The sequence below is a fragment of the Propithecus coquereli genome, unplaced genomic scaffold (assembly GCF_000956105.1).
Source record: "Propithecus coquereli isolate 6110/MARCELLA unplaced genomic scaffold, Pcoq_1.0 Scaffold608, whole genome shotgun sequence".
Taxonomy (NCBI): domain Eukaryota; kingdom Metazoa; phylum Chordata; class Mammalia; order Primates; family Indriidae; genus Propithecus; species Propithecus coquereli.
In genome coordinates, this window is record NW_012152041.1 from 1,493,438 (window position 1) to 1,517,241 (window position 23,804).

The 23,804-nt window shown below is 40.8% G+C and overlaps 2 protein-coding genes across 2 annotated transcripts in view; one reads left to right on the top strand and one right to left on the bottom strand.

Moving 5' to 3' along the window:
- Positions 1–1,039: 1,039 nt before the first annotated feature.
- LOC105822393 (chromosome unknown open reading frame, human C9orf153) lies at positions 1,040–20,978 on the top strand. The gene is made up of 3 exons (XM_012659377.1): positions 1,040–1,096; positions 2,270–2,771; positions 20,890–20,978. Exons 1-3 carry the CDS (start codon positions 1,040–1,042, stop codon positions 20,976–20,978), a joined length of 648 nt encoding a protein of 215 aa, XP_012514831.1.
- A 677-nt stretch (positions 20,979–21,655) lies between these two features.
- Positions 21,656–23,804, bottom strand: part of LOC105822394 (spermatogenesis-associated protein 31E1-like) — a 29,181-nt gene continuing 27,032 nt past the window's right edge. Inside the window, exon 3 of the mRNA XM_012659378.1 lies at positions 21,656–22,545. Within this exon, the coding sequence (XP_012514832.1) occupies positions 22,252–22,545 (294 nt within the window). The 3' untranslated portion in view covers positions 21,656–22,251. The remainder of the gene's footprint in view (positions 22,546–23,804) is intronic.

The following is a 23,804-nucleotide window of genomic DNA, read 5'->3' on the forward strand; positions in this document are numbered from 1 at the left end:
CATTCCCTTACTTACCACTAAAGGTTTCACTGGATAAGTTAAACCAAGAATGTGAAGTATCGTGGGGTTTATCTGTATTCGTTGCTATATAACAATCCACTCAAAACTTAGTGGCTTAAAACAACAAAAATTCATTACTTATCATAACTTTAGAGTTGGCTGGCTTAGCTGGGAGGTGGTTCTCCATTTGGGATCAGCTGGCGTCACCAAGAGCTGGGGCTGGTGGACCCAGATAGCTTCACTCACACGTCTAGTGGTCAGTGCTGGCTGCTGACCTCACACGGTCTCTCCAGAAAGGGCGTCAGACCTCTTCTCGTGGTGGCCCAGGCTTCCAAGGATGTGAAGTGAAGCTACAAATCTTCTGAAGGTCTCACACGACGTCACTGACACAATGTCACAGCTATTGGTCAAAGCCAAGCATAAGGCCAGCCCAGAGTCAAATGTGGGAGGCGACTTAACTGCCGCTTACTTATTAATGAGACAAATTGTGAAGATTCCATGGCTATTTTTAATCGCTCACAAAGGGATTAAACGAAATCTATCTGCAAAATGCCTAGTAGAGTATCTGGCACAAAGCAAATTACTTGAAAATGCTCATTATTTTTATTATTATTATTACATATGAGCATTTTTCTCCTGAATACAAAACACGTTTTCTGGGTAAGGAGGTACATAATTTTTTCTTCAGATGAATTGAAAATTCATCAAAATATGTAAGCCAAAAAAAAAAAACAATTCATATAGGATTCATTGGACTAGTATTAAACCTGAAAATACATGTTAGAAAGAATTTGGGATGTTTCAGAGAAAATGTTTGGTGGAAACATGATAAATTTGGCAGACTTAGACTAAGGAGAAAAACAAAAGAAAATTTAAATGATATAAAATCTTACAAATGTCCCACTCACAAAGTTTGAAGATTTAAAAAGTGTTAATCCCCTCCCTTTGTATTTTATCTGAATTTTGATCTTTGATTTTTGTTTTTGCTTATACTGCTTTTGCAGGAATTAGAGAATAAAACCCCAGCATAGTGTTCCCCATGGGCGACACCAACCTAGCTGAAGACAGCACTGAGGCAGTGTCTCCCCAATGTTCGGTATGTACTTAAAATTTTATAATGTATGCAGGAAACTTTATATTCAAGAACTGTAGAAATTCGAGCTATTGAATGTGTACCTGGGAGCCACAGGGAACACCAACATTCCACTTCAGTGACTTAGCATTTATTGTTGGGGAAAACATAGCTCTTCCCAGGTCAGGTGAGCACGAGTGCTGAGCTGTTTTCTGATAGTAGTATGGGTTTTAAAGAGCCATTTGCCAACCTTAGTTCACTTTCTATTTGTTGCCCTTGCAGCAGAACCAACTAGAATTAGAAGGAAACCCTGAGCCAGGCGTGGTGGCTCACACTTGTAGTCCCAGCTACTTGGGAGGCTGCAGCAGGAGGATCATTTGAGCCCAGGAATTCGAGACTAGCCTGGGAACTTAGGGAGCCCCCCCATCTCAAAACAAATAAATAAATTAATTAAAGGAAACTCAGCATTGAGTGAAGTGACCCAAATTTTGGCTCTAACCTAAGCCTTCCAGTTTAATGGCCTGAGAAGCCTCTTTAGGAATGATGGGCTCTGTAGGCAGGATGCTCTAGAAAACAAGACTTTATTCCTTCAACATAGGATTTTAGATAGGAAAAGATACTCTGAGAAATAATTTATTGTTTTTCTTTTTTCTGCCAACAACTATTCCCAAACACCCACAAACACAACCATTTTCTTTGGTAAAGTATTCCAGTGAATAACAATTATTACAGCCTCCTATGCACTGCATTCCTGAACATTCTGAGCTCTTTCGAACAAGGATGAAGTGTTGATGTCTAGATGATCTGGCTGTCTTTCTGCTTTGAAAGAAATGTAGCATTACTCAAAACAAGCGAAGGTCACGACCTCCCACAGCTGTCTCTCCCCAAGGTCACTCACAGAATTTTAGAGTTGAAAAGCTCTTCAAGACTTCTGAGTCCAAGTGTGACTGGCTCATTTTGTAACAGGGAGTTTAAGAGACGTGTTTAAATAATACGTCCTTTGGGGGATGAATCTGAGATTTGACCTTCTGGTCTCTATTCCACAGAGCCACTATTGAGTTGGTTTAGTTAGGCAAAGAGAGCTTCCAGGGAGAAATGCTTCTGTTTTTGTGGTTATTTGTTATCTTATTTGTTTCAGGGTCTGCCAGCCTATAACATGTTCATCGATCTCATGACTTCCCACTTTTTTCCCCACAGCTGCCAGAATTATATGCATTTGTTGAGAATTTCAGTAAGAAGAGCAAGAAATTAAATCTCCTAAAAACATGCGGTATTTCACTTGATGAAGCACAGAAAATGCTTACTAAAAACCTGAACGCCATGTCCTTCGCCAGGGGCGCCGTCATGGGAAGAGAAGATCCCCACCATGTTTTCATGTGCACGCTGGTTAAAAAGGAGGAGGAGAAGAAGCCAGAGTCCATGGTGGAACTCCTGCACCGCAGCTTGCTGGCGGGCTCCCAGTCGTCAGTGGAGAGGCTCTGCAGGTCCCAGCAGAGGCTGCGGCAATGTGGAATCCCCCCGCCCGCACACACCTTTCCTTATGACACTCGTAAGGATCACTCGAAGGCTTTGTCCCGGTTTGCCAACCTGAAGAAGATTCAGAGCACCAAAGTCTTATGCAGGCTAGGCCTTCCCAAGGCCAGCTCGGAAAAGCTCACCTTCGAAGACGGAATTCCTAAATACCTCTTAGTCGACTCAGGTAATCTAAACAGATGAGGCCATGTGGGAGAAAGGGTGTGGAAAGTTTACGGCAAATTTACATCAGTTTCTAGAGCAGAAATAGTCAAATACTGACCCCTGGAAATCTTGCAGTTCTGGGCTTCATAGCTGCTGCAGGAGTGGCAACACAGTGCACAACAGAGAACATAAAATTCCAGGCTCGAGTCCCAGAGTCATTCTTGAAAAGGTATATTATTTAGATACACTACTTAAACGTTCCTTTGTGAAATGAGCCAGTTGGACTTGGACTCCAAACCACCCATAGCTCTTTGTTTCTTGTTACATGAAGTTAGTTGAGTATTAGCTTGGCTTTGCTGCAATTAAGGGATTTTTTTAGAGATCTTTTCATTCATGACTCTTTATGCTTTCCTTACTTCTGTATCCGGGCTTTCAACAGAGGCCACAGACAGTGGGAAGGAACTCTCATTTCTGATCCTTTAATGGAGAGGTTCCCATAAGAGGCCAAAGACCACACAGAGAAAGTTAAAATAAATACGTAAAACATATGATGCTAACTTTTAGTGAGAGGGGAGTATTTTATACTTCAGGACTCCGTATTACTTACGTAATTAAAGAGAGGTAATATTTGTCATTCTGAGGAGCTATAAAAATAGACTAAATCAACATTTGCATCCCTCTGAAGTAAGTTCTTGATTCAAGATAAGACCATTTTCACAGCAAATATTTTGACACCATCATTTTTATCTTGAAAGGAGTGGGAGAGACAGAAGGTACAGATTTGAAGGAATAGGTTCACTACTCTGAGCATATTTGGTCCAGCAAACTGAAATAGCCTTTGCTGTAACTCCCTACATTGACGTCTTGACAGAGCTTAGTGCAGGTTTCAAATATGACTTTGATAGAGTCATATTTTGTGTGTTTTGGAGGATAGGCGGGGTTAGAAATTAGAGCAATTGTAGGACTGGGTTAGGTAATCCATAAACTATACAAGTAGAGTCTGGAACAGAGAGGAAAAACCATGAAAAGCAATGAGAATCAATAGGAAGAACTAGTCAAAAACCTATTGAAGAAGAATTCTGGATGTTTGATAGGATCTTGAACATTTATGACTTTGCTTCTGATAGGGGCCAGGTTGTCCTTTCTTCCTAATGCCTGTGTTGCCTGCTGTCTACCTAACTTCTGGGGGTCTCTCGTGTGGCCTCCCAGACTGAATTGGAGTCTCTTTTCTGCCTACATGACCCTCATTTCCTGAGATTGTGGAGGTCAATTTCTGGGACAGGCATCCACATGAAGGATATTCAGTAATTCCTTAGGTTTAATTGATATTGCAACAATTCATCTTCTACTCTTCTACTCAGTCCGGAAGAACTTTAGGATTCCTTGTATGCCAAAGAATACTACAGGACATATCCCTACTAACACCAAGCCCTGGGGGAGGAAAAGAGAGTGGATGTTTCCATTTTGCTCTTCTCCTATCCTATGAGCTCCTCTTGCTCAGGCTAAATCCTGTAGGATCATGTAGATTAGGAGTGTGTTTGACCAAAAATAACAGAGAAACCAAACAAGGGTTGTTTTTCTTATATATTTGGAATTCTGAAGGTAGGAAGACAAGGGCTGGAACAATGCTTTTTATTTATTTATTTAATGGGTGCATTGTGATTGTACATATTCATGGGGTACAATTTGATGTTTCCATATATATATCTATGTTGTCCAATGATCAAATTAGGGTATTTAGCAGGACCATCACCTTATGCACTTACCATTTCTTTGCGGTGAGGACCTTCAAAAGCCTCCCTTCTAGCTATTTTATAATATTTTATATGTTATAATATACCATATTTTATATTTTATAATATACTATATCCTGTTGTTAATCATCCTGACCCTGCTGTGCAATGGAACACCAGAACTTATTCCTCCTATCTAGTTGTAACTTTGTACCCATGGACCAACCTCTCCCCATCCTCCCCATCTCCCTCTCCCCAGTCTCTGATAGCCATGGCTCTACTCGCTGTGCAACAACGCTCTTTGATGTCTCCAAGGACCCAGTCTTCACCATCGTTTTGTGTGTGGCTTTTATCTTCATGTCTAACAGACATCTCCTTCACCTGTAGGTGCTATGGCCACATTCCAAGCAGGAAGAGGTGGGATAGGACAGAGGGCCACGTTGGTATTTCTGTCCTGTTTTAATAGGGAAGAAACGGTTTTCCAGAACACCCCTCCTCAGATGACTTCTTCCTACACTTTATTGGCCAGAATTATGTCCGATCATCACCCTTCCTGCAAGGGAGGCTGGTGAATAGAGTTCTTTTTTTTTTTTCTGTATATTTTTTTTAGTTGTCCAGATCATTTCTTTCTATTTTTTTAGTAGCGATGGGGGTCTTGCTCTTGCTCAGGCTGGTCTCAAACTCCTGAGTTCAAACAATCCGCCTGCCTCGGCCTCCCAGAGTGCTAGGATTACAGGCGTGAGCCACTGCGCCCGGCCGTGAATAGAGTTCTTAGTGAGCCCTCGCTGTAGCAGAGATAGGCAGAAGAGGATTGGAATGGGTATGGAGGAAGCCAACCTACAGTGTCTAACACAGATCATGACATAAAGCTCTTTAGTTGTCAAAATCATCAACTCTGTGGCCTTCTCTTGCCAAATATCCCCTTCCTTCCTTTTACCACCACTTCCTGCTTTGCCAGGCCTGCAAAGATCTTATCAAACTCCCTGAAATTAGGGACAAACTGTTGAACATCTGTTCCACTGGGGAAGATAGCAACAGTCCCCAGCACCTGTCTTCTACTTCAGGTGTGTACAGAATATATATAAAGACTTCCTGCCAGGCAGACCCAGGGAGGCTGACTGGGGCAGCAGCAATGCCTGCTCAACCCCTGGACCACAGGCAACCTACTGAAATGTCACCACCCAGGAAGGGTGGTACAGTCACCTACCAGAAATAGACCAGCCCTTCTGCTTCTCTGCTGCACCCATTATTCTCCTATACTCTTTATACTGATCTCTTGGCTCTGTGGTCCCTGGTTTTACATTCAAGCCCCTGCCTTCAGCCTTGCTTTTGTTGTTGTTTTTAGCTTTACAATGTATTTAGTCATGAAAAGAGCTGAAGGGAAGGGAAAGGGGAATGTCTGCTGAGTGGGGGAACATGCAATATATCTTGGCTTGGTTCTCCTTGGCTCATTGGTTCCTTGAAGGGATTGTAATTACTAGACCCTGAAAGAGTAGGAAAGAGCCAAGCTGGTAGGCCCTGAAAGAGTATGGAAAACAGCCAAATTCTACCTAAGCTGTGGCCCGTTTATACTCAGGGTTTACAGTAGCATCTTGAAGCAAATGACACTAAAAAATCTATGTACTTCTAGTCAATCTTCCTCGTTGTTTTCACCACTTATTAGGGTCCTTCTTTCCTCCCTGTGCAACTCAGTGCCCTGCAGGGCTCTCCATTTTCACGTGCTCTTAGTATCCAAGCACAGAATGAGACGCTCCATCTACCTGCTGTGGCCTACGGGGTCCGCTCAAGCCCACCCAATTTCCTATTTAGGAGAGGGCTTTAGATAACATCATAGGGTCTCCCTTTGTTTATAAAGCTTTATAAACAGCTTTTTGCCAGAAAGAGAAGGAGATTCAAGTTCATCAGAAGTTTATTCTGTCCATGAAGCATCTCTGTGTAACACGAGGTTGAATAATAACACCATGTGATTCTTCGAATATATGATTCTTTTCAGAAAAACAATTCTTGGATCTAAAGGATCTGGAATGGAGATACTTTAAGGGGCTTGCAAAGTGGAAGCACACTAGGAGGCCTTCACTGCTAGACATAAAATACAACACTGAGAGGAGATTTGTAGAGAGCCAGGACATGCCTGGTGTCATTTTCCCACCTATAGTTCGTAAATCATTGGTTGTTTATCCTCAAATTGTTTATCAAAAAGAAGGAACTTATTCTCTTAAATGGGATATATAGTTTATTAAAATATTTTAGATGTATATTTTTGCTTTTGAGAGCATTGAATCTATACATAAAAATCAAAGAAGCTGAGTACCCAATAGAATATCTGAACTGAGTCTATACAACACATGTGTAAGGTCCAAAATTAAATCATTAATATGGAGTAAAAGATACAAGGTAATCTGCTAATTAATGTAAGACTGGTTTGGACCTGTGAAACCCATTTGGACCAGAGCTGAAGCAAATATAGACCATATGAAAAGAAAGGGTGTATATGAAAGAGAACTCCCAAGCAAAAATGGCTCTTTAAGAAATTTTAAGCACATGAGGGAGTCCATCATGATAAAAATATTTCGTAAATTCAACAAATGAAAGAATTAACCCCTGGGGATATAGAGATCAATCTGAGAACTTTAAAATAATAAATTAACTGCTCAAAGACGAAGGAAGGAAGCAGCATCCATGAAACAAGAACAAGAAGATTTGGAAAGGAACAAACTGGAAATCTTGGAAGTAAAAAATATAGTCACTGAAAATGATAACAATCCTCAATAAATTATCCCATTGCTACACTGGATATTTTTGAAGAGAGAGGACTCATGAGTTGGAAGATAGCACTGAAAAGCTTCTAGATCAAAGCACAGTAAGATAGAGAAGGAAAAGTAGTGGAGGGTAGAGTAAGAAGCTGAGAAATATATCCAACGGAATTTGCAGAAGAAAATAAGCAGAATGGAAAAGAAGTGATGTTTGAAAATAAAATGACTGAAAATTTTCCAGAAATGAAAAAACACAAAAGCTCGAATTGAAAAATCTCACTGAGTTACTAACAAGATAGTAAAAATAAATCTCTACATAGAAACACTGTAGCAAAACTGTAAAGCATTAAACAAAAAAGGAAAATATAATCTACAAAAAAGAGATGGATTACATACAAAGAAATGACAAATTGACAGCAAAACTCTGATGAACAAGAGCTGTCAGAGGGTGATGGTGTTGTACACTCAGAATGCTCAGGGAAAACAACTGTCCATTTGGAATTCTGTAATTAGCCGAACTCTCTTTGAAGAGTAGAGGTGAAATAAATACATTTAAAAATACATAAGTGCCCCAGATTGTTTACTATTCACAATCGTTTACTAAAATTCTAGTAAAGTATGTACTTTAGCAACAACTCAGAGGAATGCAAGAAATAATCGTGAGCAATTAAACTGTTAATAATGTGTGTATAATTATGTAGATATTAAAATATATTTCTGGATTCTATTTCCTAATATTTTGTTTAGAAAATTTGCCTCTATATAAGTGAAATTGTTTTGTCATTTCCATTTTTTGCATTATTTTTCAAAACCAGATTTTGTTTTGTTTTGTTTTGCTTTGTTTTGTTTTTGAGACAGAGTTTCACTCTGTTGCCGTGGTAGAGTGCAGTGGTGTAATCATAGCTCACTGCAACCTCAGACTTCTGGGCTCAAGCAATCCTCCCGCCTCAGCCTCCCAAGTAGCTGGGACTATAGGCGCACCCCATGATGCCCGGCTAATTTTTCTAATTTTAGTAGCAATGGGATCTTGCTCTTACTCAGGCTGTTCTCAAACTCCTGAGCTCAAGAGATCCTCCTGCCTCAGCCTCCCAGAGTGCTAGGATTACAGGTGTGAGCCACCACGCCAAGCCTAGTCATAATATCTTTTCTTCCCATTTTTATTATGAAAATGTTTAAACATTTATAAAAATAAATAGAATTGTATAATGAACCGGCATATACCCATCATCTAGATTCAACAGTTATTAAGATCTTACCACATTCGTTTCATCTATTTCTTTTGTTGTGTTTGCTGTTTCTGCTGAAGGATTTTAAAGCAAATCTTAGGCCTCATGTCTAAAATGTTACTTTGGTGTGCATCTCAGAAAAATACGGACATTTTTTTCGTAACCACAATAAAACATTCTTTACCAAGAAAAATTAACAATAATTCCTTGATTCTATTTGCTCACTGCAACCTCCAACTCCTGGCCTCAAGCTATCCTCCCACCTCAGCCTCCCAAAGTGCTAGGATTACAGGCGTGAGCCACCGCACCCTACCCCATAATACTATCTTTGTATCCATATTCAAAATCCACTTATTGTTTCAAAACTTTTTCTAGTTGGCTTCTTTAAATCAGAATCCAAGCAATATCTAAAGATTGTATTTGGTTGTTAGTTCTCTTGAGGTTCTTTGAGTCTAGAGCAATTCCTCATTTTTTTAATGCAATTGACCTACTAAAGAAATAGGTCTATTGTCCTATAGAAGGTCCCACCTTCTAGATTTGTATCCTTATGGTGCTTTTGACTTATTCTTCTATCACATAGATTTAGTTAGAAATAAATCTATAGGAGCCAGGTGCATTGGTGCATACCTGTAATCCTAATATTTGGGAGGCAGAGGCAGGAGGATTATTTGAGTTCAATACCAACTACCAGACCCCTGTCTCAAAAAAAAAAAAAAAAAAGAGAAAGAAATCAAAAATTTATTTCTTGTAAATTGGATGTTTGCTAAGGCTTGATTAGATTCAGCTTCACTGCTTAATGGAAAGAGTATTTCATTAGGTGGTGCTATGTACTTTAGATCTGCAGTCCCTACTCCTGGGCTACAGACTGGTACCAGTCCATGGCTTGTTAGGAACAAGGCCACAGAGCTCCACCTCCACCCCTGCCCCCCTCATCTGTGGAAAAATTGTCTTCCGTGAAACCTATCCCTGGTGCTGAAAAGGTTGGGGACTGCTGCTTTAGATTGCTTCACAACAGAAGGCAAATAATGTCTGGTTGTCTCTCTTTTAAGTTTCGAGCAGGTGGTAACAGTCTGATGCCTCTGTTTCATAAAGTCCCCCATCAATTTTTCATCTAGTGGCTTCCATCCATTGATGACTATGGTAGACAGTGTCCAAGTCAAATAAAATATAGAGACACATCTCTAAATTTAAAGTATTTTATTTGGGAAACAAGAATTGCAATTCAGGGCGCACACACAGAACAGGTGGTCTTCAGTATGTCCAAAGAACAAAGAGAAGGTTGGAAGTTTTAGAAAAAGGAGAACTGGTAAGTATTGTTCTGAAAGAAAGTTCATTGGCACTGGTAAGGTTTCGGGGAGCTGACCAGCTCTGACTGGTGAGTGACTGTGGTGGGTAAAACTAGTCTTAGAGCCCAGCAGTTCCCTTCAGCAGCTCTTAGATAAAACTGATTTCAGGTTACAGCAGGCAACCTCAGCAGCTAGGCCTGCAGAGAATTACATTCTTGGAGCAATGTTATGTGCCCTGAGGGTTTTCTCCCCCCAGCTCCTCCACTCTGATTTAGTTGGGCATGACAAGAATGACCCAATTTATATGATCACCATTCACAGCAGTCTCTAAGAGGCTCAAAGTGATCCCTGCCTCCTGGTATTTATACCCTTGTAAAAGTCCCTTCCCTGAGTTTAGCCTGGCCTTGAGACACTTTTTTTTTTTTTTTTTTTTGACAGAGTCTCACTGTGTTGCCCGGGCTAGAGTGCCGTGGCGTCAGCCTAGCTCACAGCAACCTCAAACTCCTGGGCTCAAGCGATCCTACTGCCTCAGCCTCCCCAGTAGCTGGGACTACAGGCATGCGCCACCATGCCCGGCTAATTTTTTCTATATATTTTTAGTTGTCCAGATAATTTCTTTCTATTTTTAGTAGAGATGGGGTCTTGCTCTTGCTCAGGCTGGTCTCGAACTCCTGAGCTCAAACAATCCACCCTCCTCGGCCTCCCAAAGTGCTAGGATTACAGGCGTGAGCCACCGCGCCCAGCCGAGACTTTTAAGAATAGAATGCAGCAGAGGTAATAGAACAGCACTTCAAGATTAAGTTACCAGAATCCTGTGGATGCTGTCTTGGGCGTCCTCTCTTATTCTCTCACTCACTCTCTAGCTCTTAGGAAAGCCAGCTGCCATCTTGTGAGGTGCTCTAGGAGAGGCCCACGTGGCAAGTAACTGTTTCCATGACAGCCAGCAAGGACCTGAGGTCTGCCCACAGCCACGTGAGGAAGCTTGGAAGTAAATCCTCCCCCAGTCAAGCCTTGAGATGACTCAGCCCCAGCTGACACTGTGACTATAGCCTTGAGAAACTCTGAGCAGGAGCACCTGGCCAAGCCATGCCCGGATTCCTCACCCACAGAAACTGGGAGATAATAAACGTTTGTTGTTTTAAGCGGCTACATTTTAGGGTAATCTGTTACATAGTGATAGATAACTAATACCATGATCTTTGCCTGAATTATTTCATTAGAGCTTACTCATTGGAGATTTTCTAATTCTGTCATTGATTCCACATTTATTAGTTGGAAATTGTAAAGAAAAACTTTTCCTCAGCAACTATGGCTATTTAATTACACTGAAATTCAGTCTGCGGGAAAGGCTGGTTAATTGCTTATGTTTTCCTTGTTAGTTGCCAATTTTCAGATTAAAGGCGTTCTCGTCACTTCCAAAGGTAGCCAAAGAAATGATTCTCCCTTTCTTTCTTTTTAAATAGCATTGTGGGTATTAATGGGTACAATGAACACTATCTGGGTGACAGGCACACGTATAACCCTGACTCAAGCAGTACAAAAGCGATCCATGTGACCAAAAACATTGGTACCCCCGTAATACTTTGAAATAGATAAATAAATAAAATAACATTGTGAACTTGGAAGTGTTTGTTTTGTTTCTTGAAGTATGATATTATACAGAAAATCATACACTTGATAAATTACAACAAACTGACCAGCCCCATGGAATCGCTGCCCAGGTCTTAGAACATTGGCAGTAGCTCGTCTCTTGCCCTCTCCTAATCAGTAAGTCCCTCTCCTCCAAAGATACCCAGTATTTAGCATAGATAAGTTTTGCCTATTTTTGTACTATCTTACACAAATGTAATCATCGAGTATGGGTTCTTTTGTATTTGGCTTCTTATGTGTGTAAGATTCACCCCGGTTTTGTATGTAGCACTATTTATTTATTTTCATCACTGTATGGTATTCAATTGTATAGATATAGCCCAATTTGCTTATCCATTCTGCTGTTGACAAATATTTGGGATATTGGCAGTTTGGGGCTTTTACAAATAATGTTATTGCAATAACAGTGGCTGTAGGGGCCGTCCCTGGGCAAATTGGCTTAAGCCCAGAGTCAGCGAAACTGGGCGTGCTCTCCTTGGCGCCAGAGGTCAATAGGTCCGGACACGGCCTCTTGACCAAACAGAACTATTCCTCATGACAGATAGCTTTATGATAGATAACCAAGCGCCTGGGGTCTTGCAAACAAGCCAAGGCATCTCTTTGTCCTGGATAAAGTAATGAGATAAAGAAGTTAAGATACAAGAAGTTAAGATGCAAACGTCTGCTTCCCTTAAGCAATCGTCTGGAAGGAATGAAAATGTATTTTTCTCAGGGCGCCCAAGGTAGTCACGTGCCAGGAAGTAGCTGCCAGACATAGAAAAAGTATATAATAAAGCGACTGGTAGAATTGTCTACTGCAGTCTTGTATGTCCTTGTGTGTGTCTGTGTGTTTCTTTCTGTGTCCATCCCCCATTCTGCAATCCGGGCCGCGACAGTGGCAGTTAAACAGGGTTTGATTAAGAGAAGGCTCACTGGAGCCAAAATGGCCATGCCTACAAGTCTTCAGTTTATTGCAGGAAAAGTCTGAATCTTACTATAGGGTCCTTACAGAGTAAGGACAATTAAAAGCCTGGGCCTGGTCCCCTGGACCCCTTGCTACTGTCTGTGATGCATAGTCTTCCTTAATGCTTTGGCTGAAAGAAGACTAGACTTCAGGGCCCAGGGAAGGCTACCTTTTGTCAAGTTGTAAGCTTAGTAACTATATATATAATATATACTCCCTAATATATAATAATACATATCCTCACAAGTGATTGTATGTATATATATTGCCTAATATATAATAATATTTTATATCCCCACAAGACATTATTTGCGTTGTTTTATAAAGTTTTATACAGTTAATATTCATTTAGATTTAGCTACATATTCACCTTTTCTATTGTTCTTCATTTCTTTCTGCATCTCCGAGTTTCTGTCTGGCTTAATTTTCCTTCTGCCTGAGGATAATATTTCATATTTCCTTTAGAGTGGGTATCCTGGCAATGAATTTTCTAATTTTATGTTTGTCCAAAAACATATTTCACTTTCATGTTCAAAGAATATTTTCCTTGGATATATAACTTTAGGTTGGACATTATTTTCTCTTTGCTCTTTGAAGATGCCATTCCATTGTTTCCTTCCATTTTGTTTCTTTTCAGTAGTCAACAGTCAGCGTTATTGTTTTAACTTTGGAAAGCAAACAGACAATCAACATTAAGAAGATGAGCAACCAATTTTTTTAAATAGACAATAGATTTGAGCAGACCTTTTACCAAAGTTAAGAAGATTCTACATCAGATATTATGAGAATTTCATAAAATTCGGTTTATACTGCAGGCCTTGCAGTCAGGCAACCTAGGTTGAAATCCTGGGTCTTTAACCTTAGGCAAGCCATGTAAGCTCTATCTCAACATCTTCATCTGTGAAATGCAGATAATAATTGTAAATGTTGTTTTGAGGATTAAATGATTTAACACATACAAAGTTCTTAGAAGAGTGCCTGGCATATGGTAAACACTTGAGAAATGTGAGATAGCTTTGTTGTTATTATTATCTTTATTACTATTAGTAGAATTAATAGTAGTGCTAGTAGTTGTATTGAGAAATTTCCTCTTGGTTTTGGCTTCTATAATACTTGGGACCAAATTCAGGATGACATATGGCAATAGTGCAAGACTAGCTTTGTCTTCTTCTGGGTTATCCTTATACCTGGACTATTTTAACCAATATTTTCTACAGTTCCCTAAACTATTATTTTTTCCCATTCTGTGTTCTATGATTTAGGATTCTTCTTGGTTACAAGTGTGAGAATGCCCGGATGCTAGCACCAGAACACATAAAGATTAGTTCATTGCATCCAACAAGATGTGCAGAGGTTGGAAGAATTGGGGAGTGCAGTAGGTCCATGATGCCAGACTCCTGGCATCATGGGAAACTCCTCAGTTTCCCAGACTCCTGTCTTTCTCTTATCTCATTCTTCATTTGTGGTTTTCATTCTCGTGGTTTCAAGACAGCTGCTATACCCAGACATTGCATCAGTGTTCCAGGCAGGAAGAATAGGAAAACATGAAAAGCCATCTTCTAGAAGTTTCCTTTATTTTCATTTTTTATTTATTTATTTTTAATTTATATATATATTTTTTGAGACAGAGTTTAGCTCTATCGCCCGGGCTAGAGTGCAATGGTGTCAGCCTAGCTTACAGCAACCTCAAACTCTTGGACTCAAGCAATCCTCCTGCCTCAGCCTGCCGAGTAGCTGGGACAACAGGCATGCACCACCATGCCCAGCTACTTTTTCCTATTTTTAGTAGAGACGGGATCTTGCACTTGCTCAGGCTGGTCTCGAGCTCCTGAGCTCAAGCAATCCTCCCACCTTGGCCTCCCAGAGTCCTAGGATTATAGGCATGAGCCCCGTTGAAATTTCCTTTTTTATTCTGAAAGGGAATTTCTTCTCATAAGCGTTCTGGATACATGTTATTAACCAGGGCCATGTGATGTGACCACTCCTCCCCGTATGGGACTCTGTGGAATTGAGGGTTTTTAATTTGGTACAGTGCAACCCCACACAAAATTGGGGTTCTGTGGGAGAGGGAAAAAATGGGGATGGATGTTTACAGGGTAGGTACCTGGCAGTGTCTGCCACACAGGGATACTTAAGCCTTCTTCAACTCCCGTGTTCAACAACGTGGGATATAGGTACCCAGGTTTCTGGTCCCTCCATACCCACTGGCCTCATCACATGCCCAGTGACCCTCAACCATCACCATCCAGCCCCTCCAGCTTCCTTGGGCCCCTGCACTGAGCTCTCCTCTGCCAGGAATGCACCCCCAGAAGCTCATGTGGCTGCTTCCTTCTCGTCCCTCACACCTCAGATTTTTTTCCCCATTTATTTCACACCTTATTCTCACTGTATTGAGGTGTGAATACCAGTGTATAGATTATGTTATTCTGTTGCTTTCAGACAGAACGGAGATCCAGGTCCTAATTCCAGGTCCTAACCGTCTCTAAGTTCAGAATCTGGATCAGAATCAGAAGAGATCAACCACTGCTGTGGGGGCGGGGTGCTGCCAGGGAAAAGGCAGGGGCCAGGCATGGAGCTGACCATGGAGGGTTCATGTTCTGGGGCTCCCATCTGGGTGCCTGCGGATCCTGCATGTAGCTCAAGCAGCCCCTCAAAGGGGCCGGGGATGGCACAGGCCTGGGGCTGGAGCTCAGGAGTTGGAGGGACGACCACATCTGCACAGAGAGGACCTGAAAAGACGTCCTCCCATTTGCATCCCAGAATCCGGTGCAGAGCCTCTTCATAAGGAAGGGACAGGGCCGGCTCCTTGGCCTCTGGTTGGCCTCATGAGTAGCCCAGTAAAATTGTCCCCATCTGGAGACATTCCTGCCAGCTTTTCTTCATGCCTCTCTGATGAGACGCTGGGAAATTGCTTTAGACCGATCATGATTCTTCCTCCTCAACTCTTCGGAGTCAAGAAATCTCCATTCTTTGAGGAAACTCTGGATCTCCTGGCCACTCCAAGGTTTAATTAACTGGTCTGATGGTTTTTCTCGTTTCTTGTTTTTGTTTATGTTTTTCCTTCTTTACTTCCTGAAGGTTTAGTCTGATGTCTCACTTTCTCCATTTTGATTCCCGAGTTTTCTCCTGGGATTTTTTTCACTGCAGCCAAAGGGCCTAATCCTGGGTTGGCAGAGAACTACCACTTACTCTGTCCTGGAATCCGGGAGAGTCAGGAGGTGCCCAAGTGTGGAAATGCGCTTGCTCCCCTCTGCTTCTGGTGGTCTCTACATCTCACACTCTAATGCCCCAACGCAGAGAGGACTTCACAGCCAGCTGGTCTCAAGAGGCCACCCGCTCACTCCCTAAGATACCATCTTATGTTAATTCTCTGCTTCGTGAGTAATGATCGTATGATCATACAAATATATATGTCATATAGATTGTATGGGAATTTTATCTTTTCACCGTATAATATCAGTTGGCCTTTCTCGACAAGAACCTTGTCATTCTGTTTGTCATTTCATCTCAAGTGCCTAGGACACCTCTTCACACATTACTCAATGATTAATGTCAGAATATCTAAATATTAGATATTTATAGAATGAGCCAGAGCATCCGTATGGAACTATACTTTCCCCTCCTCTACACAACACGTTTTCTCTCCTCATACTCCTTTTCCCAGAAATATACCACAGAAGATAAAATTTCTGCAGCCACCGAAGTGCCCCCAAACGGTATCTTGATCTAGTGGCAGACACAGTGACTTGGGTACTGAATTCTATTCAGGGTGGTGAACAGATGGGTTTTCTTTGTTCTAAACCTTAAAGATAAAATAAAATCTCTTCAAGAGTTCTCATTTAGCTATGTGATCATTGCCACTACTTGAACTTTTTCCACTTGCGATAAATTGCCCCCAAATTTAATGCATCATAAAATTGAGAATCTGTTGTGCCAATACTGTTTCTAATTTCCCTCTCATTTGTATCTGTTTCTAGAATGGTAATAAAATTAAACCTAAATCACATGGGAAAAGAGAGCTTAGCGGCTGCAGATACACATGCAGTTTCATTAAAAGAATATGTAACACAATCAAGATTCCGAGATAATCAAAATATAACACTCTGCAAAATTAATGCTTGAATGATATAATCCTATGATGAAAATAGGCAGGCATAATAGTTCTGAATTCACGTGGTTTCTTACTAAGAAATGATGAGTAAGGGGTAAATAAGCCAATTAAAAAGTAACTGTTAGGGTCACTTACCAGGCCCCAAAACAAAACAAATAATCTAATTATCATCATGTCTGAAAACATAAATTGTAATCTTGAGAAAGAGACTTATCATGTCATTTGAAGCAGAGGCTGATAACAAACCCTTTTGGAGACACTAATTAAAGCATCCAGAACATGCATGCGTAGAAGACAGAAAGGAAAAGGGAAGGCAGAAAGACCTATCGTACTGAACTCAGTCTTAGGGTTTTTGAAACACAGAATCATCTCAGACATTTGTGGTTTGACTTATGATATGTCTTTTATTTCGATAACTCCCCCCAAATATAACAACACTAGGGGACCTGTGTAGCCCTATGTAACAGCACGTCCTTTTTGAAGTGCCTTTGTGGTCTCTAAGTAGTAGTGAGGAGGATGATGATTTATTTAAAGTTTTACCACTTACAAAGCATAATCTCAATTTATTATTTCACTCGAGATACTGTATTGAGACAGTTTTTCTGCCTATTCCAATCAATGCACCAGGAGATGAACACCACATTTTATTCACTTATTTTCTTCCATTCATTGTTACTAAGAGAGGACCACCTCCACCAAGTGACTCTTTACAGAGCAAAAGAAAAATGTGCTCCTTCAATAACAAGAAAAAAAATAACCCTATTTAAAAATGGGCAAAGGACCTTAATAGACATTTCTCAAAAGAAGGCATACAAATATATGTTTTATATATCAACAGCTAGATTTAAAAAATGCTCAACATCTCTAATCATCAGAAAAATGCAAATTAAACCCATAATGAACTATCACTTCATGCCTCTTAGGCTGGCTATTACAAAATGGATGAAAGATAACAAGTGTTGGTGAGGATATGGAGAAAAAGGAACCCTTGTACATTGTTGGTGGTTTGCAAATTAATATAGCCACTTTGGAAAATAGTACGAAGGTTCCTCAAAAAATTAAAAATAGAATTACCATATCATCCAGCAATTCCTCTTCTGGATATATATCCAAAGGAATTGAAATCCATATGTCAAAGACATGTCTGCACTCCCAGGTTCATTGTAGCATTATTCATAATAGCCAGAATATGAAAGTAATCCAAGTGTCCATCAACAGATGAATGGATATTTAAAATGTGGTATATATGTGCCTTTAAAATGCAGGAAATTCTGTCATTTGCAACAACGTGGATGAAGCTTGTGGACATTAAGCTAAGTGAAATAAACCAGGCATGGAGAGACAAATACCTCATGATCTCACTTGTATCTCGAATCTAAAAAAGTCAAACTCATAGAAGTAGAGAGTAGCATGGTGGTTACCAGAGGCTAAGGGTGACAGGTAGACAGGGAAAGGAGAGATGTTGATCAAAGGGTACAAGGTTTCAGTTAGGAGGATAAATTCTGGAGATCTATTGCACAATGTGGTGCCTATAGTTAATGTACGTTTCAAAAGAGTTAAAAGAGAGAGTTTTAAATGCTCTTACCACAAAGAAATGATAAATATTTGAGGTGATGAATATATTAATTAGCCTGATTGGATTATTATGCAATATATGCATCTGATGAAACATCATGTTGTATCCCATAAATACATACAATTATTATTTGTCAATCAAAAATAAAACAGAACAAAAAAAACCTGCTCCCAGTTGAATTTTTGGCTTCACCTAGACAGCAAAGCAGCCAACAGATGCTCTCGCCTTAGAAAGGAGGGCAAAAATTTAAATTTCGTATTACCAAATAGTTTGATAAAGTCAATGATTTTATTTTTACTTTTTAGAAAAGTTTATGTATTCTTTTTTTTTTTTTTCTGAGACAGAGTCTCACTCTGTTGCTTGGGCTAGAGTGTCGTGGCATCAGCCTAGCTCACAGCAACCTCAAACTCCTGGGCTCAAGCAATCCTCCTGCCTCAGCCTCCCAAGTAGCTGGGACTACAGGCATGCGCCACCATGCCCGGCTAATTTTTTCTATATATATTTTCAGTTGTCCATCTAATTTCTTTCTATTTTTTGGTAGAGACTGAGTCTCGCTCTTGCTCAGGCTGGTCTCAGACTCCTAAGGTCAAATGATCCACCCACCTCAGCCTCCCAGAGTGCTAGGATTACAGGCATGAACCATCGCACCCGACCTAGATTATGTCTTAAGTATTTGATTTTCTTGATAACAAATACAATTTGCTAATGCAAATGGTATTGTGTTTTTAATTCCAAATTCCAGTTGTTCATTGCTGGGATATAGGAAAGCAATTAATTTTATTTACCTTATATCATGCAAACTTGTTATAATCCAGAAGGTTTTTTGGTTGATTCTTTGGGATTTTCTACATAGAAAATCAAGTTATTTGTGAGCAAAGAATGTTTTATTTCTTCCATCCCAATCTATATGCCTTTTATTTTCTTCTTGTGTTCTATGGCATTAGTTAGAATTTCAATATGATGTTGGGTAGGAGCCACGCTCCTGATCTTAGGGATAAAGCATCCGGTTTTTCACATTATGTATGTTATTATGTGTAGAGGATTTTTTGGTAGATATTCTTTATCAAGTTGAGAAATTTCCATTCTATTCCTGGTTTGCTGAGAGTTTTATTCACACATGGGTATCAGATTCTGTCAATGCTTTTCCTAAATCTATCAAGATAATCAAATGATTTTTCTTCTTTAGCCTGTTTGTGTGATGGATTACTTTATCTGTATTTTATATGTTGAACCAACCTTGCATACCAGGAATAAATCCCACTTGGTCTTAGTGTAGAATTCATATTATGTATTGCTAGATTCAGTTTGCTAATATTTCTTTAAGAAGTTTTGCATCTGTGTTCATGAGAGGTATTGGTCTATACATTTTCTTTCTTTTAACGTCTTTATCTGGCTTGGATATTAGGACCTCATAGAATGTGTTGGAAAATGTTCCCTCTGCTTCTATTTTCTGGACGAGATTGTGAATAATTAGTATGGTTTCTTCCTTAAATGTTTGGAAGAATTCACCTGTGAAATGATCTGTCCCTGGTGCTCTCTTTCTTGGAAGATTGTTAATTATTCATATATTACTATACTAGATATAGGCCTATTCAGATTATCTGTTTCTCCTTTTAGAATAAATGTGTCTCCCTGAAATTCATGTCCTGAAACCTAATCCCCAATGTGATGGTATTTGGAGATGCTTGTGGGAGATATTAGGTCATGAGAATGGACCTCTTACGAATGAGATTAGTGCTTTTATCAGAGGCCCTTAACTCCTTCTGCTGTGTGAGGATACAGTGAGAAGACATCCTTCTATGAACCAGGAAGCAGGTCCTCACTAGACACCAAATCTGCTGGCACCTGGAATTAATCTTGGACTTCAGCCTCCAGAACAGTGAGAAATAAATTTCTTTGTTTATGAGCCACCCGGTTTATCGTATTTTTTTCTTTTTCTTTTTTTTTAATTATTAATATTTTTGTTATATGGATACCTTTTATAATGCTTAAGTCAGGGCTTTTAGTGTGCCCGTAACCTGAATAGTGTTCATTGTATCCGATAGGTAGGTTTTTACCCCTCCCCTCCTTTTAAGTGAAAACGGGAAGAAGGTAAAACTGCAAGATGGGAAATATTTACACCCAGTCTCCCTAACACTTCAGAGCACGCGCCCTGTGCTGGTCACAAGCTGCTGCAGGAGGCTCCCGTGTTGGGTCCCCATTTTTCACCCTCTGCAGATGCACCCCTTCGCCACATGACTCCTCAGATCCTTCTATTGAAGAGGCGTTGTCTGCTTCCCTTGACCCTTGACCCTTGACTTCAAGTCAGGCCGCATGACTTGCTCTGGTCCAGGGGATGTCAGCTAATGTGATACATGAGAAGGCTAAGGACAGACTTGGGTTGTTCTGTGCCACTGGTGTGAGCATGTGCATGGGCTCTGGCTGGAGGACGAGGCGGGAGCTTAATCATCCCAGATGGGGCCGTCCTGGACCAGTCAACAGCAGCTTCCCTGGACAGGTTGTCCGGAGCCATGAGGCCCGGCAGCTGCTTATCCAAGATGGCCGCGAGCCATGTGGATCGGCCTGCTTATCTAAAATGGCCGACCAAGCCCGCGCATTTGCAAAAGCCCGCGAAAGAGCTTGTAAGTTTCCATTTACCCATTATGACGTAGCCCTTGAAAGCCGCCTGAGGGTTTCCTTATATGGAAATCCTTTGGCTGGAAAGCCAGAGCCTCGGAAAGCACCGCCCCTTTACTGTTACTTCCTCTTTCTGCCTTACTTAAGCCTCTGCCCTACTGCCAATAAACGAGACTTGATCAGACTCCTGTCTTGTCTCCATTTCTTGTGTCTCCTGCCTCTCCCAATTCCCACTCCCCCCTCCAGGGTCCGCGTTGACTACCCCGCGGGTCGGGACACAGGTGAGTGACCCAGGCAAGACTGCTGAGCTGGAGCGGGGCCCTGCAGGCCTGTGAGCTGAGGCGTTGTTGCAGGTGATGGGGCTGTGTGGTCGTCCCAAAGCATCAGTAATGGGAGAGAACAAATGGGTACAGCTACCCATAGCTTTTAACGATCATTTGTCAGGAAAATTTCTATGTTAGAATAGTTGTAGCAAATTAGATGTCAATAGATTCAACATATTTCTAGAATTTCTGCATTTTTTTTTAAATAGATTTGAGATGTAATTCACCTGTTTAAATTGTACAATTCAATGATTTTTGGTGCATTTATAAAGTTGTACATTCAACACAATCCATGTTAGAACATTTTTATTACTTCAAATAGAAATTTCACCCCACTCGGACATAATCCTCCAACTTTCCAACCCCTCCGGCTCCAGGCAACCACTAATGTACTTTCTATCTCTATAGATTTGTCCTTTCTGAATGTTTCATGAAAATGGAATCATGTAGGCTTTGGTCCTTTATGACTAGCTATTAAATACTTTTACTTAGTATGTTTTTAAGGTTCATCTGTATTGTAGTTTGTATGAGTATTTTTCATTCATTTTGTTCCTCGGCAATGTAATAATTAAAATTAATCTAAATTAAGATCTGTATATATACTAAAGTTATAACTTTTATAGCTATAAGGCCATTTTTAAGTTTTATATAGTGGTAAAATGAACATAACGTAAAATTTTTTTTTTTTTTTTTAAACAAGAAGTTTATTTAACAACAAGACGCTTGACTTGAAGGGAAAGCTATCTAGGATTCATTTTCTTTTTAGAGTAATTTATCCCTACTTAAAGACAGATTGCCCTACATGTAACAGCTACGTACAAAAAAGTTATAAAATTGTCCTTGGTTTTACAATGATAAATGAAAAACATTAAAATTCTCCAATTGAACAAGGTATGCAAGGATTTTTATGTTATTGTTTTTTGTTAAAACAATGAGAGCAAAATAACTTACTGGAATATAAAGATAAGAGCTGAATGAGCATGCCACTAATGGAGAAAGGGGGTATTTTCACAGAACCAGTATTTTTCCCCATCCCATCTCCACTTAATGTCAATCAAAACATACCATTGGCCATTTAGTTAAAAAAAAAAAATGCAATATGCTTGTGCACATACACCAGTTACTTTATGTACAACAAAGGAATGGGGAAGGGGAAAATGAAAGAATAGAGAAAACTATACTGTAGTAGTCAGGATGTGGTGGAACCAAATTGCAGTTTTCTAATTGAGAATGTAATCTTGGTCTGTAACAACAGAGTTCTGGAGTATAGTAGCAGGTTCCCTTTTTAGTAGACACCTCCTGTCTGCTGTTGGAACACATCAATTGTATCTTCGTCCTCCATTTCCAACTGTGCAGGTGTGTCTGTTTCATTGATTGGCTGCCCATCAAATCGGAATCTGATCTGCCTCATTGACAAACCCTGTCGTTCACAATAGGCTTTCATTAGTTTACTAAGTGGTGTATGCCTCTTAATCTTAAACTGCACCGCAGAGCCATCCTGTCCCGCCACCTTCAAATTAATGTGATCGTTATTCTCAGTCTTGACTCCTTCCTGTGCCTCCAACTTCACGAATCCAGTCTTCGCAGGTTAGGGGGTTCGTTGGCACTCAGGCAAAAGCCGCCGTCCCTCCCCCCGGGGCCCCTGAGGCCATTCAAGTGGGAAATACTCCCCGGGAATCCCCGACCTCCAGGCCCGACGACGGCCCGCGGACACCCGGCTCCCAACCATCAGCAGCCCATTGATTCGCCCCGAGCCCTCACACGGCCGCCGCGGCCCCCAGACGCCCGCGGCCCCCACCCTGAGGAGTGAGGCGCTAGGCTGAGGGGACTCCCCGCCACCGCGGAGGCGGCAACACCCGCCGCGGGCTCCGCGGAGGATGTGGACCCCGCGCGCCCTAACGCCTCTTCACGCGCAACCGGCCGGCAGGGCCGAGAAGCCCCGCTCCGGGCTGGTGGGCCCGCAGGCGTCTGCGATCCGCCCGCCCAACTCGGCGGGGGAGCCATAACGTAAAATTTACTATTTTAAACATTTTTAGGAGTGAATGTAGTGACATTAAGTACATTCACATTGTTGTGCCACCCTCACCTCTATACATTTCCAGAATCTGTTCATCATCCCAAATAAATACTCTACCTATTAAACAATAACTTCCCATCCTTCTTCCCCACGAGGCCCTGGCAACCATTGTTCTACTTTCTGTTTACATAAATTTGCCTGTTCTAGATACCTCATCTAAGTGGAATCACATGATATTTTATTTTTTCTTTATTTCTATTAGTGTAATCTTTTCAAGCTTCATCCATGATGTAGCACATATCAGAATTTCCTTCCTCTCTAAGGCTGGCTAATATTATATTTTATGGATACGTCACAATTTGTTTATCCATTCTTGTGTTGATGGCCATTTGGATTGTTCTACCTTTTGACTATTGTGAATAATGCTGCTATGAACATTCATATACAAGTTTTTGTATATGTGCACATTTTCATTTCTTTTTGTGAAATAATGAGAAATACCTATGTATTGGTCTCTGCCCCTGGTTACGGACATAGAGTTCCTAAATTCCTCAGAATTTCCTGGGTGTTAGGAGCTTCTTTTTTTCTAACCAGAAGACTCTTGTTGGGATCCTGGATGGGGGTTGGTCACTAGAAAGACAAGCATGATTAGAAGCTTGAAACTTTCAGCCCCCTCCCCACCATTCTCTGGAGAGGGGGAAGGGACTGGAAATGGAGTTAATCAATCACGCCTACATGATAACGTCTCCATAAAACAGTGGGGTTTGTAAAGCTTCCCAGTTAGTGAACACATCCATGTGCTGGGAGGGTCATGCACCCCA

Coding starts and splice junctions, on each gene's coding strand:
- LOC105822393 (XM_012659377.1), top strand. CDS start 1,040: ATGGGCGACACCAACCTAGCTGAAGACAGCACTGAGGCAGTGTCTCCC. Junction 1,097..2,269: donor CAGTGTCTCCCCAATGTTCG/GTATGTACTTAA, acceptor TTTTCCCCACAG/CTGCCAGAATTATATGCATT. Junction 2,772..20,889: donor ATACCTCTTAGTCGACTCAG/GTAATCTAAACA, acceptor TCCCCCCTCCAG/GGTCCGCGTTGACTACCCCG.